General features: G+C 44.6%; 1 protein-coding gene across 1 annotated transcript in view; it reads left to right on the forward strand.

The window, feature by feature from the left end:
• Nucleotides 1–1049: 1049 nt before the first annotated feature.
• The window catches only part of LOC310775834 (E3 ubiquitin-protein ligase TRIM39-like), a gene marked incomplete at both ends in the record, with an annotated part of 21022 nt that continues 6476 nt past the window's right edge, over nucleotides 1050–15595 (forward strand). The window contains 3 exons of the mRNA XM_083635961.1: nucleotides 1050–1314; nucleotides 1552–2385; nucleotides 2722–2918. Of these exons, the coding sequence (XP_083492087.1) occupies nucleotides 1050–1314; nucleotides 1552–2385; nucleotides 2722–2918 (1296 nt within the window). The remainder of the gene's footprint in view (nucleotides 1315–1551; nucleotides 2386–2721; nucleotides 2919–15595) is intronic.

A 15595-nucleotide genomic window follows, 5' to 3' on the forward strand; every position in this document is an offset into this window, starting at 1 on the left:
CCTACGGGTATTATTTCAAAATATGGACAAGAAAATGCTATCTATGCTGAGTAAATGCTTAGCTATCTTGGAACGTGAACAAACATCTTAGTTTTATGTATCTGTTATGTGATTGGACCCATTGTTTTTATTTTTCGTATTTTATATGATTATTTTAATAGTTGTATATATTGTGAATATTTCTATGGTTGTCAATAAACTAACTATTGAATGTTTTACAGAATGTAGGGAAACAGTGGACAGATAAATCCAGGAGGCAGTACTGTAGTAATGCAACATAAAGGATGCCAACTGCCATAAAACACCACAGAAGAAGAAGACTTTATGACATCATCAGTGATGTCACTTGGGCTCAGCATGCTAGTTGGGCAATTGTGCGTTGATGATGTCACAATGTCAAGACTGAGGACATCTCACGGATGACATCACAATTGCTCGAGTGACATCACTAATGACATTATCACTGACATCACCAAGGACATCACAATTACTGCACTTATTTTCTTTCGCATAACTGTATGACATCATGAGTCATTACAATTTGCTCGGTGACACTGATGACATCACAATTGCTGCACCGGTTCTCCAGAATTTGCCAAAACACTTCTCAGGGAAGAATTTGAATGATTGCATTTGAATTGTATTGCACAAATTGTATTATTTGCTAGCTCTCGCGGGCCACATAAAATGAGGTGCCAGGCCGGGTTTGGCCCCCAGGCCTTGTGTTTGACACATGTGCTTTAAAGTGTTTTTGGCTTCTTGTACAGTCTTATCCTATTGCTGTGCGATGGATGCTTTCACCCCAGGCCAGAAGGGGATGGTGCTGATGAGAGCCTACACGATGATAAGAATGGTATCTTCTTCCATCATCGGTGATGTCATAAATCCCTCTCTACTCATGCATTGTGACATCATCAGTGATGTCATACATCAAATACGGACACCAGTGACATCATCTGCGATGTCATAAATCCTCCCATGCTGGAGGTATAAATAGGACCGGTAGATGGTGAGATTAGTATGAAGCATTATCACTGTGCAGCTTGAGAATGGCTTCCAAATCAGAGGACGATCTCTCCTGTCATGTCTGCTGTGACATCTTTAAAGATCCTGTCATCCTGTCATGTAGCCACAGCTTCTGTGAAGCCTGCCTGCAGAGCTGGTGGACACAGAGACTAATACATGAGTGTCCACTTTGTAGGGAAATACCTTCACAGAGTGAACCGCTTCGTAACTTGGGGTTGAAGAACCTGTGCGAGGCTTTCTTGGTGGCGAGAGATGAGACAGCTTCAGCAGGATCTGAGCCTCTCTGCAGTCTGCACTCAGAGGACGATCTCTCCTGTCCTGTCTGCCGTGGCATCTTCAAAGATCCCGTCATCCTGTCATGTGGACACGGCTTCTGTAAAGCCTGCCTGCAGAGCTGGTGGACACACAGACAAATACACGAGTGTCCCCTTTGTAAGGAAATATGTTCACAGAGTGAACCGCTTCCTAACTTGGCGTTGAAGAACCTGTCTGGTGCTTTCTTAGTGGCGAGAGCTCTAGCCTCAGCGGGATCTGAGCTTCTCTGCAGTCTGCACTCTGAGAAGCTCAAGCTCTTCTGTCTGGACCATCAGCAGCTAGTGTGTCATCTCTGTCTGCGTTCACAAACGCACACCGACCACAGATTCACACCCATCGATGTGGCTGCAGAGGATCACAAGGAAGAACTCCAGAAATCACTGAAGCCCTTACAGGAGAAGCTGAAGCTCTTTAATAAAGTGAAAGGAAACTGGGCTCAAACAGCAGAACACATTAAGGTCCAGGCCCGACACACAGAGAGGCAGATTAAGGAGGAGTTTAAGAAGCTTCACCGGTTTCTCCAAGAGGAAGAGGAGGCCAGGATCGCTGCACTGAGGGAGGATGAGGAGCAGAAGAGTCAGATGATGAAGGAGAAGACTGATGATGGTCGGCGCAGAGAGATCGCAGCACTTTCAGACCCAGTCAGAGTCATAGAGAAGGAGCTGAGAGCTGAAGATGTCTCAGTCCTGCAGAACTACAAGGCTACAGTGGAAAGAGTCCAGCACCCTCTGCTGGAGGATCCACAGCTGGTCTCAGGAGCTCTGATAGACGAGGCCAAACACCTGGGCAACCTGAGCTTCACAGTCTGGGACAAGATGAAGGAGAAGGTCTCCTACACTCCTGTGATTCTGGACCCAAACACTGCCCATCGAAAACTCATCCTGTCTGAGGATCTGACCAGTGTGAGACGTGGAAAGAAACAGCAGCTTCCTTACAACCCAGAGAGGATGGAATCATACTATATTGCCATGGGCTCTGAGGGCTTTATCTCAGGGACTCACAGCTGGGATGTTGAGGTTCAAGACAGTAGAGACTGGGGACTGGGTGTGGCAGCAGCGTCGCTCGATATGAAGCGAGGCATAGGCGCTGCATGGGGAATATGGTTCTATGGAGATGATGAAGATGAAGATGATGATAATGCTGATGATGGTGATGATGGTGATGATGATCATGATTATGATTTTAATTTTGATTATGATGATGATGATGATGACGATGATGATGATTATTATAATTATGATGATGATGGTGCTGGTGATGATGAGGACGAGGACGAGGACGAGGACGATGACGATGACGACGATGACGATGAGGGTGATGATGATGGTGGTGGTGATGGTGGTGGTGATGATGATGAATACACAGCATGGTCCCCATCAGATGCAGGGACTGTTGTCCCAGTAAGGAAGAAGCACCAGAGGATCAGAGTGCATCTGGACTTGAAGAGAGGAAACCTGAGATTCTCTGATCCTGACACTAACACACACATACATACCTTCACACATACCTTCACCAACAGGCTGTTTCCCTATGTTAAGACTATGGATACTCTGAAGATTTTACCAGTGAAGGTCTCTGTAAGAATGGAACAGCAAGATTCGGGGGGCGTGTCCACTAACCAACATTTTGAGCGCTTGAAGCACTAGTGTTGAGCTGAAATACTTTTTTTTTCTGGCCACCACTCGACGATTGTGGGTCATGACATCATCAGTGGCTATGACATCATCATCAGTGGGTATGACATAAGTCGCTAGCGTTTGCATGCTCAGTTGATGGATTGTGTTTGTGTGGAACACCGCCACGCTCACATCACAATAATGTCTACAGCAGACAATTCAGTCTATGGCATCACTAGTGTTGGAGTCGTGACCATCTAAACAAAGACTGAGTCAAGGCCAAGACCAAGATGGGGTGAGACCGAGACAAGACCAAAACCCAGGGAAGGGAAGGGGAGGGGGGGCTGGGGGGCACCAAGACCAAGACCAAGACCAAGACCAAGACCAAGACCAAGACCAAGACCAGACAAATGTGAGACCATTTTCAAGACCATGGACTCTAATGGCACTGTTGCCCCTACGATTCTACAGGCCTAGCCCGTCTTTGGCCCGCCAGGCCAACGACGCCCCCGCCAGGCCAGCAAAAAAAGCAAAAAGAAATATATACATATATATATATATATATATATACTTTACATTTTTTCCCCCTATTCTCCCCAAAATTTCAATAAACCTTTATGGCATATTACTACAATACAGTACAACAATACTGGGGTTGACAGTTGACAGTAATAGAAGATGCCAAATCATTCAAAATAATAAGCATTTTGCTTTTAGGAGCATCGTGCCAGCGTGCGGCGCTATTCCAAAACATGTCAACGTGTGTCGTTGCCTGGGAAACGCACATCCCATAATACAACTGTTCGCATCGCATCCCATAATAGTATGATGATACTTGGGATGCCATTGCGAACATAGATGCGAACAGGTTAGCTAAAACTTTAGCGTCGCCAGCGAGGGCCCCCACCGTTGCGGTCGGGGTACGTTTCTAAATCCCTCCAGGCCTGAAAGTTTTTCGAGGGGAAACTGCATGATGGCTTAACCTTTTTACACCATTTCCCTGCTAAGAATGATGTAAATCATTATTTAGGAATTTTAGTCAAATAAAAATGGCTGTACAGTATATACAGAACAAGGGCAATGCTTTGATGTGAAAGATGAGGAGAGTGCTTTCAGCGGTCAAACTTTCAAACTGCAAAGTTATTGGTTGCAATTGAAGGGGGGATTTTTACACCCAATCACAGTAAGAATAAAACGAATATAAATAAATCAGACAATACACACAGCCAGGTAATGATGTCACTGCAGTTGTGGTCCAGAGTCCAGCTACAGCGATAGTTTTGCGCAGACCAATCGCCGCTGTGTGTCCGTCCGTCTGGAGTTGCAAGGCGCACCTTTGCTCCGATCTCCACCAATCACAGCTCACGCTGCTATGACATCAACTTACAAAATACGCCCACTGTTGTCCAAAAAGGACAACAGTCCTTTGTCTCCCTTCTAGCCGGTAGACCAGAAACAGTATGGCTGCCTCTATCTCCACAAAATGTTCGTCCAGAAGCCACAATATTGTCATTATCAACAACCAGCCAACAGATATCAAAGCTGGTCGACTTGTATGGAAAAGATATGGAAAGAGCGTAACTCGAACTGGTTAAAAGTGACTATCGCTGTGTTTTGAGCCAGAACACTTAGGTAGCAAACATAGCGGCCAAGCTAATGGAAGATTGTATTCTCTGTAGGGTTGGCACGATGGACGATGGCATCGACCATCGTGATGGGCCAACCCCTCATCGACCTCTGAGCCTTCTACATCGGATCATCGTAATTAATTATCTGTTCGAATTAAAATTGGGCCGTTTTAATAATAAAAAAGGCCAAGTCCACTTACCGTGACGCGCGGGGGACGCGCCGGCGGCATTAAACAAGCGCGCCCAGTTCAGTTCAGGAAAGCCTCCACTCCCCCTCCCCCTCCCCCTCCCCCTCCTCCGGTCCACTGCTTCTCTGAACTGGATGTGATTGTTTATGTCACCGGGGCGTCCCCAGCGCGTGAGAAATCGGCTGTGTTGTGAGAACTTTTTAAGACAAAGAAGAAACTTCACATTCTTTCCTGTTTTCAACCCAAAGTGAGTACAAGTCTTCAACTGTGAATTTAACTCGCCTGTTTCCAAAGTGAAAGTTGGAGTCGCTCCATACTAGATAGAGCAGCTGCGTTTCTCTAACCATTTATCCTAAACTCTCTCTAGGTTCAAAAGCCCACGAGAATCTAACGTTATATCAGCCAGTAATTCAGTCAGTTTTCTGCCAGCTAGTTAAATTCAACACACACACGTTGTTGGTGAGGATCTGTAACGTTAACGTTATTTGTTTTGCGCCGTTCAAATTGCTGGTAGTGACAGCCACTGCCCACTTCAGTCGCCTGGCAGAGCAGAGGCTAATAGCCTATCCAAGCCTGCTGGTATCATAGAGCTCAGCTGTCCTGTGTTGTTAACGTGAACGCATTGCAGCGGCTAGCCAAATGGAATTACAGCAACGCAGCGACTTAATAAATAATTAATTACCCCCCCCCCCACCCGCGACGATGCCATCGTCCAAAACGATGTTTCACTGTAAAACAATCACGATGGGTACTATTTTCATGACATTGCACAACCCTAATTCACTGTAATATTAAATATTGTATTTGTCTATGATACGTCACTCGTTAGACAACGTAATGTCTGATGTCAGCACCCGTTTCTACCACGAGCTATATTTTAAGTCTTTGAGCCCAAAATATGTTTTTGTGTCAACAAAATACAGTGGCGAACACTTTGGCTAATTAGCAGAGCAGTAAAAACACAGCTACACATGCAATGGCCCCTATCGTTGCATCGGCCTAGTTTCTACGCCGAGCGCCTGGCGCAGTGGGCGTGGACCAGCGCACTTGATATCTTGGTCTTGGCGCTACACGCAGCCTAAAGCATTACAACCACGCCTTTTAAGCGTAAAATTATGCACCGTCATGCTCATTGGATAAGTGCAATAAACGAATCGCAGCTTGCCTTTTAAGCTCCAATTCCAGTGATCCAGCAAAACCAGACAAAGGCCAAGCGCTCTGCCCCCCCCCCCTCCCTTCATCCAGTCTGTCTGTCTCCATATATAGGCTATTATTCCATATTATTATGCTTCTCAAACCAATCTAACTGCAGTTTAAATACTGCAAGCATGTAAATACGCTACACTATAGCAAGATCAAAGTGAAAAGAATGTTCTAAAGGCATCAGCTAGAAAAATATAGCCTATCCCTATATGATGAGATTAATTTTATATTGGTGAAAGTTTGTCCAGAAAGATATCGTTTTCTCTCCCCTGCTGCAGGTAGAATGATGCACATAAATATACCCTACATTATGTAAAGTCATTGCATAAATGTGTTTTTATTGTAAAACTAAATGTGAAGTAGGGCCAAGTTATTGGAGCGGACATCACAGTATAGCACATGACAATAGAAGAGCGTTCCGCAGCGCGTTCCGCTGTCACTTATCTAAATCACGTTAAATCCACAAGAGATATATATAGGCCCAGGAGGACATATATGTTTCACATAGGGTGGTGTATTCATTTCGATGTTTCATTTGGTCCAATATTGAAATGTGTACAATTGCAGGTTGTGTTACCATTACACATTAATTTAGATCGACCTTTTATATCTATTTCGCCTCATTTGGTTGCTATTTAGTAGCGAAATGGAGAAGCACAATGCATGCTGGGACATGCCAGGCAACTTACAACTTATTTTTCCTATATGGGAAGTGTGTTGTGCCTGTCTAAGCGAGGGAGTCAGAGAGAGAGAGAGAAGGGTGACAGAGAAGAGGCAGAAGAGCACTGGCGCACTGAATAGGCCTGGTTTCAGAGAGAGACAGAGAAGGGTACGCCAGGTGGGAAGATATCATTACGCCGAGATTTAAAGCCGACACGCCCATTCTGGCCCATTCTGGGACTGCGCCACGCCCATTCGGCCTAAAGCGCATTTGGCAGCGTAAAGCCATATTGATATCTTCCCGAGGCAGGCGCAAAGCACGTTTTTTTGCGTTTAATGCCCGTTTTAGCGCCGAAGGCCTGTGGGAGAATAGGGGCCAATATCTTCAGAATGACCAAACTGATTGGAGGGGGGCTTTAAAACACATGGCCTACTGTCACTGTGTCAGTGTGAGTGAGACTACATGGCTGATTATGTGAGTGCATTAAAATGTGTCTGTCACGTCCTCACAAATGTCCCAGGTGGAAACATCAAGGAGTAAATGTACTGAGCTAAATTAAGTGTGAGAGAGTTTCTTTCGGACCATTGAACTGTGAAGGGAGCAGTACACAATTATGGAGTGTGTGTGTGTGTGTGTGTGTGCGCACGTGTGTGTGTGCGCACGTGTGTGTGTGTGTGTGTGTGTGTGTGTGTGCGCACACGCATGTGTGTGTGTGTGCGCGCACGTGCGTGTGTGTGTGTGTGTGTGCGCGCGCACGCGTGTGTGTGTGTCTGCATGCCCAGTTTGTGTTTCTGATGACCCTCTCTTCTGGAGACAGATTAGTTTAGAAAATCAACCAGCTGCCCACCATAAACATTATGGTGACAAAGAAAGCAGTGAACACAGAGATGGTATCCCTGGCATGGCTGGACTGGGACAAAAGAGAATGGCCCTGGCCTTTTGGCCCGCAGACCGGCCCACCACAATCCACGGCTCACACACACCAGCCATCTTCACTCTCCACTGATTATACCAACCTCACTAAAAACACTAAACAACCAGTGAGAGGGAATCAAGGAACGTTAACACCCGATGTGCACCAGATGCGTTACGGCTGCATTGTGGATAGGGTAAAACTGCCGGATCAGACTCTCTCGCCCATAGAGACACTGCATGAAATAGGCCACGCCCATCACGGGGGAAAGCGCTCCATTCACTCCCACACACCAGCGTCATTTTCCTTGAATTAAACATAGCTAAAAGCTGTTGTGTGGTGGGGCTGCGCAGACAACAAATGTAAAAAATCACCAATTAACTTAATTTTTGTACTCCAAACAAGGAAGCCATTGAGAATTGGCGAGAAGAAAAATGTGGATCTAGCTGTCAAGGAAGTAAGTTGGAGTGTTCATCTTCCGTATATATGATCTTTGTGTGCAACACACGACCATGCAGAGAACGGCAGGATTGGGGGGGGGGGAGTTTGTGTTTTCCCAAGTTTTGGGTGTGGTTTCTAAATGATGACGCGCTCCGCAGTGTCTCTATGTTAATAGATGGGCAATACATATGGTACGAAAAAATTACACACCTGTTCTATTTTTGTCGGATCCCGTACACGTCTGACAGATTACATGAGTGTGGCTCTGTTTGCAGCCGTACCGGAGCCGTAACTGTGTTGCTTACATAGCCTTAAAGGGATACTCCAGTTTTTTGGAAGTTTAGCTCATTTAGCCGGCACTACTTTCCAAACATGGCCGCCGACCTATTTTCCTTCCAAAAAGACAGATTATGTGCATTTTGGATTAATATTTCATCGTGTGGTGAGTACCCAAAGCACAACATGTATTTTGGCGCCGTGAGATGTGTGTTTTGGCAGATTTTTAACAGCTGTACCATTAGCCTCCATTCTATGGCAATAATTACTAACTTCACGACTGTAGCTCACTGTAAACTGAGTGGACAGTGCCAGTAAGGCATGGTGTATCTTGGTTAAGTGGGGGTGATGTGGCAAATGAGCTAAACTTCCAAAAAAGTGGAGTATTTTAGTATTCGAATATATTCGAATGAATATGTTTTGTTTCGAGGAAAATTTTGAATATGATTTGGGGGCGATTTTGACCGGATCACAGCCACAGTTTCCATGTGGTACAAAGTACACACATGAGTGAGGGGGTACTACCGGCATGGCAAAACAGCTCAAGGGGTACATACATAAGACAAAGTGTGTCCTTTGTGTCCTTTGTTCCTCCTGCTCCTTGCCCTCCTCTCTCTCCCTGACACTCTCCTCCTCTGGTGATGCTCGCTCGACCTGCCTCAACGAGACATGAGCAGAGACACACGTGGGCAAGGTTTTAACATAATGATACAATCAGCTCCAGAATCACTACAGTAGATCCTCCGATAAAGAGGTACAAACAAAATCAACATTCATTTCTAGCCTACTACTGTATGTAGTATTGTCCATCAACAACACCCACACCAAAACTGGCTGGCAAACACATTCTCCGCCCCCAGGTGCCAAAAGAGCACTGTTCACCCTACAGCCTAATAAATAAATGAACAAAACAAACACTACCAGCTGACTCACTGTTAATGTTGATGAATGGAGGTTAACAAAAATAATGATGCTTTTCCAATAGGACAAAGTATCTTTTCATGTGGCTATGAAAACATATTTTTTCGCTCACCAGGGAGAACACAAGAGGGCTAGCTTGCTAGCCGCTAGCAGATGTTTTAATTGTCAGCCAGTGCACAATCTATTCACTGTGTGTGACCTCTCTCTACAGCACATTGTATAAAGCAGAAAACAGGCTTGTGTGTCAGCCTCGACTTGGGTCTTTGCAGGCAGCAGCTAGACCGATATACTCGAACGTCAGCTTGACGAGGGGGTGGATTTTGTGATTTCACTATGATTTCAATGACTAAAAGTTAGCCCACGGAGAGAATGTAGTGCATTATACTCAGTGTTGGGGGTAACTCATTACAAAAGTAACATATTACATGTAATATATTACTTTTAGTAGTAACTCAGTAATATAACTTATTACTTATAGGATTTCAGTAATATTATACCAGTTACTTTGTCAAGTAACACAAGTTACAAATTGAGTTAAAAAAAAAAAAATCCAAGCACATATTTAAATAAAGATACAATAATGTCCTAATTAAACTGTGTTTTTGTGCAAATAACCACTACAAATGACAATAACAGGAAAAGGATAACATTTAGAATTTTGGATTGTTTACACTGACTTTACAAGGCGGTTGAAATTATTTTTCGGGATGGTTCCGGGGCGGCGATGTCATTCTGCTGCTGCTGTTATTTTGGTGAAAGTAAAGCAAAAGGAGTGTAATAAGTAAGCTAGTTACTCTACACAGACAGTAATATTGTAAAGGTAACTAGTAATATGTAGTATATTACATTTTGAAAGTAACTTGCCCAACACTGATTATACTTGGTCATTTCACTCTGTGCTGCTATCTCCCCCATCTACATTATACTGTATTATACTTGCGCTGTTCACGTCAGCTGCGTCAAGTCGTCATTCGGCGAGGTCTTTGACGCTGTAGCATGTAAAAGGTTTAACTTTGCAAACACCAGCTAGAGCTTGTTCAAACTCCCCCCCCCCATGTTTTTAGCTGAAAGTCCCCTTTTGGTAAATGGTAAATGGTAAATGGCCTGCATTTATATAGCGCTTTTATCCAAAGCGCTTTACAATCAGTAGATAGTCTACATTCACCCATTCATACACCGATGGCGGCAGGCTGCCAGGGAGCAAGGAGGGTTAAGTGTCTTGCCCAAGGACACAACGACAGCAGCTGGGAGGGAGCGGGGATCGAACGGCCAACCCTTGCGTCATTGGCCGACCCGCTCTACCTCCTGAGCTAAAGCCGCCCCTTTTCACTTTCACTTTCAGCTCACGGCTGCTGTGACTATTTCAGCTAAAAACAGGTTGTGAATGATGTCTTTTTCAAGTCAACTTGGCGTCTGAGGGCTTCGGGAGACTTGGATTATGAACAGCATGGGGTTTTCTTCTTTGTTGTTGTTTCTTTTTGCCTTGTAGCCTACCCAAAGAGCACCTTACATACACTAGAGTTCAAACGGCCCACTCAGCAGTTTATAAAAGTGGGCAATAATATTTTGGGGTATTTCTGTAAAAACAATATTCTTGACGATATGAGAAAAATACTGAAAAATATATTATTTTCAAGAACATACTGTACAATTGCAACAAAATAAGCAAAACATTAACGAGGGCCCCGGCACTGGAACACCTAAATGGATTGGAAGTTGGAAACCCTCATTAATGTTTGCTTGCACCCGTGTTACTTCCTGTCTTTTAGACAAAAAATGGCTGCTGGCGAAAAAGGCCAATGGCAGATGAACGCCCACTAAAAGCCAGGTCTGCTAAAGGCTTCTTCCCCGTTAAAGGGGTTTTTCTTTGCTGTCGTCGCCAAGTGCTGCTCTTGTTGGGAAATTGTTTCAATTGTCACATGACCTGTGCAATAAAATAGCCAGTGCATGTGAGAACTGTTTCAATTGTCACATGACCTGTGCAGTGAAATAGCCAGTGCATTTGAGAACTGTTTCAATTGTCACATGACCTGTGTAGTGAAATAGCCAGTGCATGTGACAACTGTTTCAATTGTCACATGACCTGTGTAGTGAAATAGCCAGTGCATGTGAGAACTGTTTCAATTGTCACATGACCTGTGTAGTGAAATAGCCAGTGCATGTGACAACTGTTTCAATTGTCACATGACCTGTGCAGTGAAATAGCCAGTGCATGTGACAACTGTTTCAATTGTCACATGACCTGTGCAGTGAAATAGTCAGTGCATGAGAACTGTTTCAATTGTCACATGACCTGTGTAGTGAAATAGCCAGTGCATGTGACAACTGTTTCAATTGTCACATGACCTGTGCAGTGAAATAGCCAGTGCATGTGACAACTGTTTCAATTGTCACATGACCTGTGCAGTGAAATAGCCAGTGCATGTGAGAACTATTTCAATTGTCACATGACCTGTGCAGGGAAATAGCCAGTGCATGTGACAACTGTTTCAATTGTCACATGACCTGTGTAGTGAAATAGCCAGTGCATGTGACAACTGTTTCAATTGTCACATGACCTGTGCAGTGAAATAGCCAGTGCATGTGACAACTGTTTCAATTGTCACATGACCTGTGCAGTGAAATAGCCAGTGCATGTGAGAACTATTTCAATTGTCTGGTCTAAAATAAAGAGCCTGGTCTCCTACCTGCTCTATTTGGAAAGCACCTTGAGATAACTCTTGTTATGATTTGGCGCTATATAGATATAAAATGGATTGATTGATTGATTGATTGATGTGCCAGCATAAACACAAGTTTGCCTTCACATATTCAAATATGCCTTCAAATATTACCGTGGTTTGTGGTACATGCTCTTTTGTAACCAAACCACCACACTACTGAAGTTTTGTTTTTGGAATTAACTCCTCCACCGTGGAGTGGTTTTCAGTAGGGATGTCGACGGTTAACCGTTAACCGGTTAACCGCCGACAACGTCATTGGTCGGTTAAGCATGTCGGTCAAATGGTTAATTTGCATATTAAATTGGCATACAACGTGTTGCCAATATGGTGTTTTTTTTCCCTCCTTCGCGGTAAGCAACAATGTTAACGTAGCCTAAGTAGTTACTGTAGCAGCATTATATAGGAATTAAAAGCTCCTGCCACTGCCTGAACAACATTCATTTAGAGAAAGGCTTTTCCAAATGGAAAAGCAGTGTGCACTGTCCGCCTCTCCCCCCGCGTGCGAGATGTGCTCTGTGATAAACTCAGCTCCACACATGCGCCACACCCCCGCCCCCCCTCTGCTTTGACCAGACGGGAGAAGACGCCCTGCCCTGTGCAGACTACAGCGAGCCAGTCAGTCATGCTCCTTCTGTGTTCCAGCCACTGTCATGAGACCATGAGGTTACTTTCAATGACGCGTTTCAAAACAAGCTGCGTCTTCCACATCGATTCACTGAGGAATCCACACTTTTACCGTAAATTGAGTTCTCTCCGGGTCTGTCTGTCTCTCAGGTGTAATAATCCCACAACGATTACAGCAAGAGTGAGAATGCTCTTCTAAACACATCGGCTATTAATATATAATTATTTCTCTGCATCTCATATTAGATCGGTAAAAAGTTTGGACAGCCTGCCTCATTTGTTCATCCTCCCGAGTCCCGCAATGCTGACAGCTGTCAGCGTGCAGACTTGCTGCACTCGTCATGTCGTGCAGCCGGACACACAGAGAGCATAATAGCCACCTACAGCCCTCGTCGCAGATAAAGAGAGAGAGGGAGAAGCGTGGAGAGAGAAGCAAACTATTTTTTTGCAGATCTCAAAAGCAGGTAAACCACTGTTGAATTAGTAAGAATGTCAGAAGGAGAGAGCAATAAGCGCTTCGTCAGTGCGCCCTGCAGCGTGAAGGCTTGGGGCGGTGTCTTGATGTGCTATTCAAAGTGGAAATTCGTTCAATTAGCGACACGTTTCGTTCTGAGCTTTTAAAATTAGTTTCTGCTGGTTTTATTAGACTATTTACGACACATGCAGTAAGATAATTCATTTAAGAATTGTGAGCGTGAGTAGGCTATGGGTTTTTTCCCTCCGTATTTCCCCCTTCTGCAAATGCGTGCAGCTCCTATCATAGCCTATCCGAGGAATGTTTTTGTTTAGATGGCTGGAGGATTTAACTTGTCTTCTCGTTTTGTTAATGTGTTTTTTTCTGCTTGTAGATGTAAAAATAAACGCTTTCTACTGAAAAAAAATCAAGCATTTGGTAGGCCTAAGGTTTAATGGGGCACAGACAGTAAAATAGCGCATTTTAATCTTCTCGGTTAACCGACAGTTGTCGGCTAATGAGTGTCGGTTGTCGGTCAAGAAAAATTATGATTTTCGACATCCCTAGTTTTCAGCCATGCTTGTTGTTGCTGTGCGTACGTACGTACGTACGTACGTCATATTAGGGGTCGACCGATGTGGGTCTTTCAATGGCCGATGCCAATACTGATATTTAGAGAGCAGAGAGGCCGATGGCTGATATATTATATTGCATGAACCTATTGGCTTGAAGCAGCTGCTCAGCACTTCAGAAGCTCTGATCAGGGCGACTGCTAGCTAAAGAGTAAGCTGTATAATATTGATGAAAAAGAGAGCAAGCACTCTGTAGAAAGTGATCTGCTTTGGGAAAACATAGTGACATTGGGAATCGGTGCAGTCTAGTCACCACTCTACCGCTGCACATAAATACAACCAGCCGGCAGCCGGCACCTGAGCCATTATTCCAGGAGAGCTGCCCAAAATGATGAGGGAGAGAGAGAGAGAGAGAGAGAGAGAGAGAGAGAGAGAGAGAGAGAGAGAGAGAGAGAGAGAGAAGCAGAGTATAGGTATAATGTGGGAGGGGTGGTGTATGTGTTTGTATCTATATTTGTGTGTGTGTGTGTGTGTGTGTGTGTGTGTGTGTGTGTGTGTGTGTGTGTGTGTGTGTGTGTGTGTGTGTGTGTGCGTGCATGCGCCTGCATGTGTGCTTGTGTAAAGACTGTAAGGTAAGGTGCCTTTACACACACACACACACACACACACACACACACACGGCCGATGTCCGCTTCACTGAACCAGCTGCCGGTGTCTCACAGAAGCATTTACTTCACCCAAGGGTGGCATGACAGTGATGACACTCTGACTCACTCTCACACACACACACACACACACACACACACATACATACATGCACGCACACACACATGCACGCACACACACACACGCACGCATGCACGCCCACACGCGCGCGCACACACACACACACACACACACACTCAGGCACTCAGCGGAGTATCTATCGCAATGAATATTTGATTTATGGCGTCAGAAGACCTAAGATCTACCTGGGTGACAGTGGAAGAGATGTAAACAGACGTCCGAAGACATAAGATCTACCTGGATGACAGTGGAAGAGATGTAAACAGATGTCAGAAGACATAAGATCTACCTGGATGACAGTGGAAGAGATGTAAACAGACGTCAGAAGACCCAAGATCTACCTGGATGACAGTGGAAGAGATGTAAACAGACGTCCGAAGACATAAGATCTACCTGGATGACAGTGGAAGAGATGTAAACAGATGTCAGAAGACATAAGATCTACCTGGATGACAGTGGAAGAGATGTAAACAGACGTCAGAAGATCTCAGATCTACCTGGATGACAGTGGAAGAGATGTAAACAGGCGTCAGAAGACATAAGATCTACCTGGATGACAGTGGAAGAGATGTAAACAGGCGTCAGAAGACATAAGATCGTCCTGGATGACAGTGGAAGAGATGTAAACAGACGTCAGAAGACATAAGATCTACCTGGATGACAGTCGAAGAGATGTAAACAGACGTCAGAAGACCTAAGATCTACCTGGATGACAGTGGAAGAGATGTAAACAGATGTCAGAAGACATAAGATCTACCTGGATGACAGTCGAAGAGATGTAAACAGATGTCAGAAGACATAAGATCTACCTGGATGACAGTGGAAGAGATGTAAACAGGCGTCAGAAGACATAAGATCGTCCTGGATGACAGTGGAAGAGATGTAAACAGATGTCAGAAGACATAAGATCTACCTGGATGACAGTGGAAGAGATGTAAACAGACGTCAGAAGACATAAGATCTACCTGGATGACAGTGGAAGAGATGTAAACAGGTGTCAGAAGACATAAGATCGTCCTGGATGACAGTGGAAGAGATGTAAACAGGCGTCAGAAGACATAAGATCTACCTGGATGACAGTGGAAGAGATGTAAACAGGCGTCAGAAGACATAAGATCTACCTAGATGACAGTGGAAGAGATGTAAACAGATGTCAGAAGACATAAGATCTACCTGGATGACAGTGGAAGAGATGTAAACAGGCGTCAGAAGACATAAGATCTACCTGGATGACAGTGGAAGAGATGT

Source organism: Poromitra crassiceps (genome assembly GCF_964638095.1).
Source record: "Poromitra crassiceps genome assembly, chromosome: 4".
Classification (NCBI taxonomy): domain Eukaryota; kingdom Metazoa; phylum Chordata; class Actinopteri; order Beryciformes; family Melamphaidae; genus Poromitra; species Poromitra crassiceps.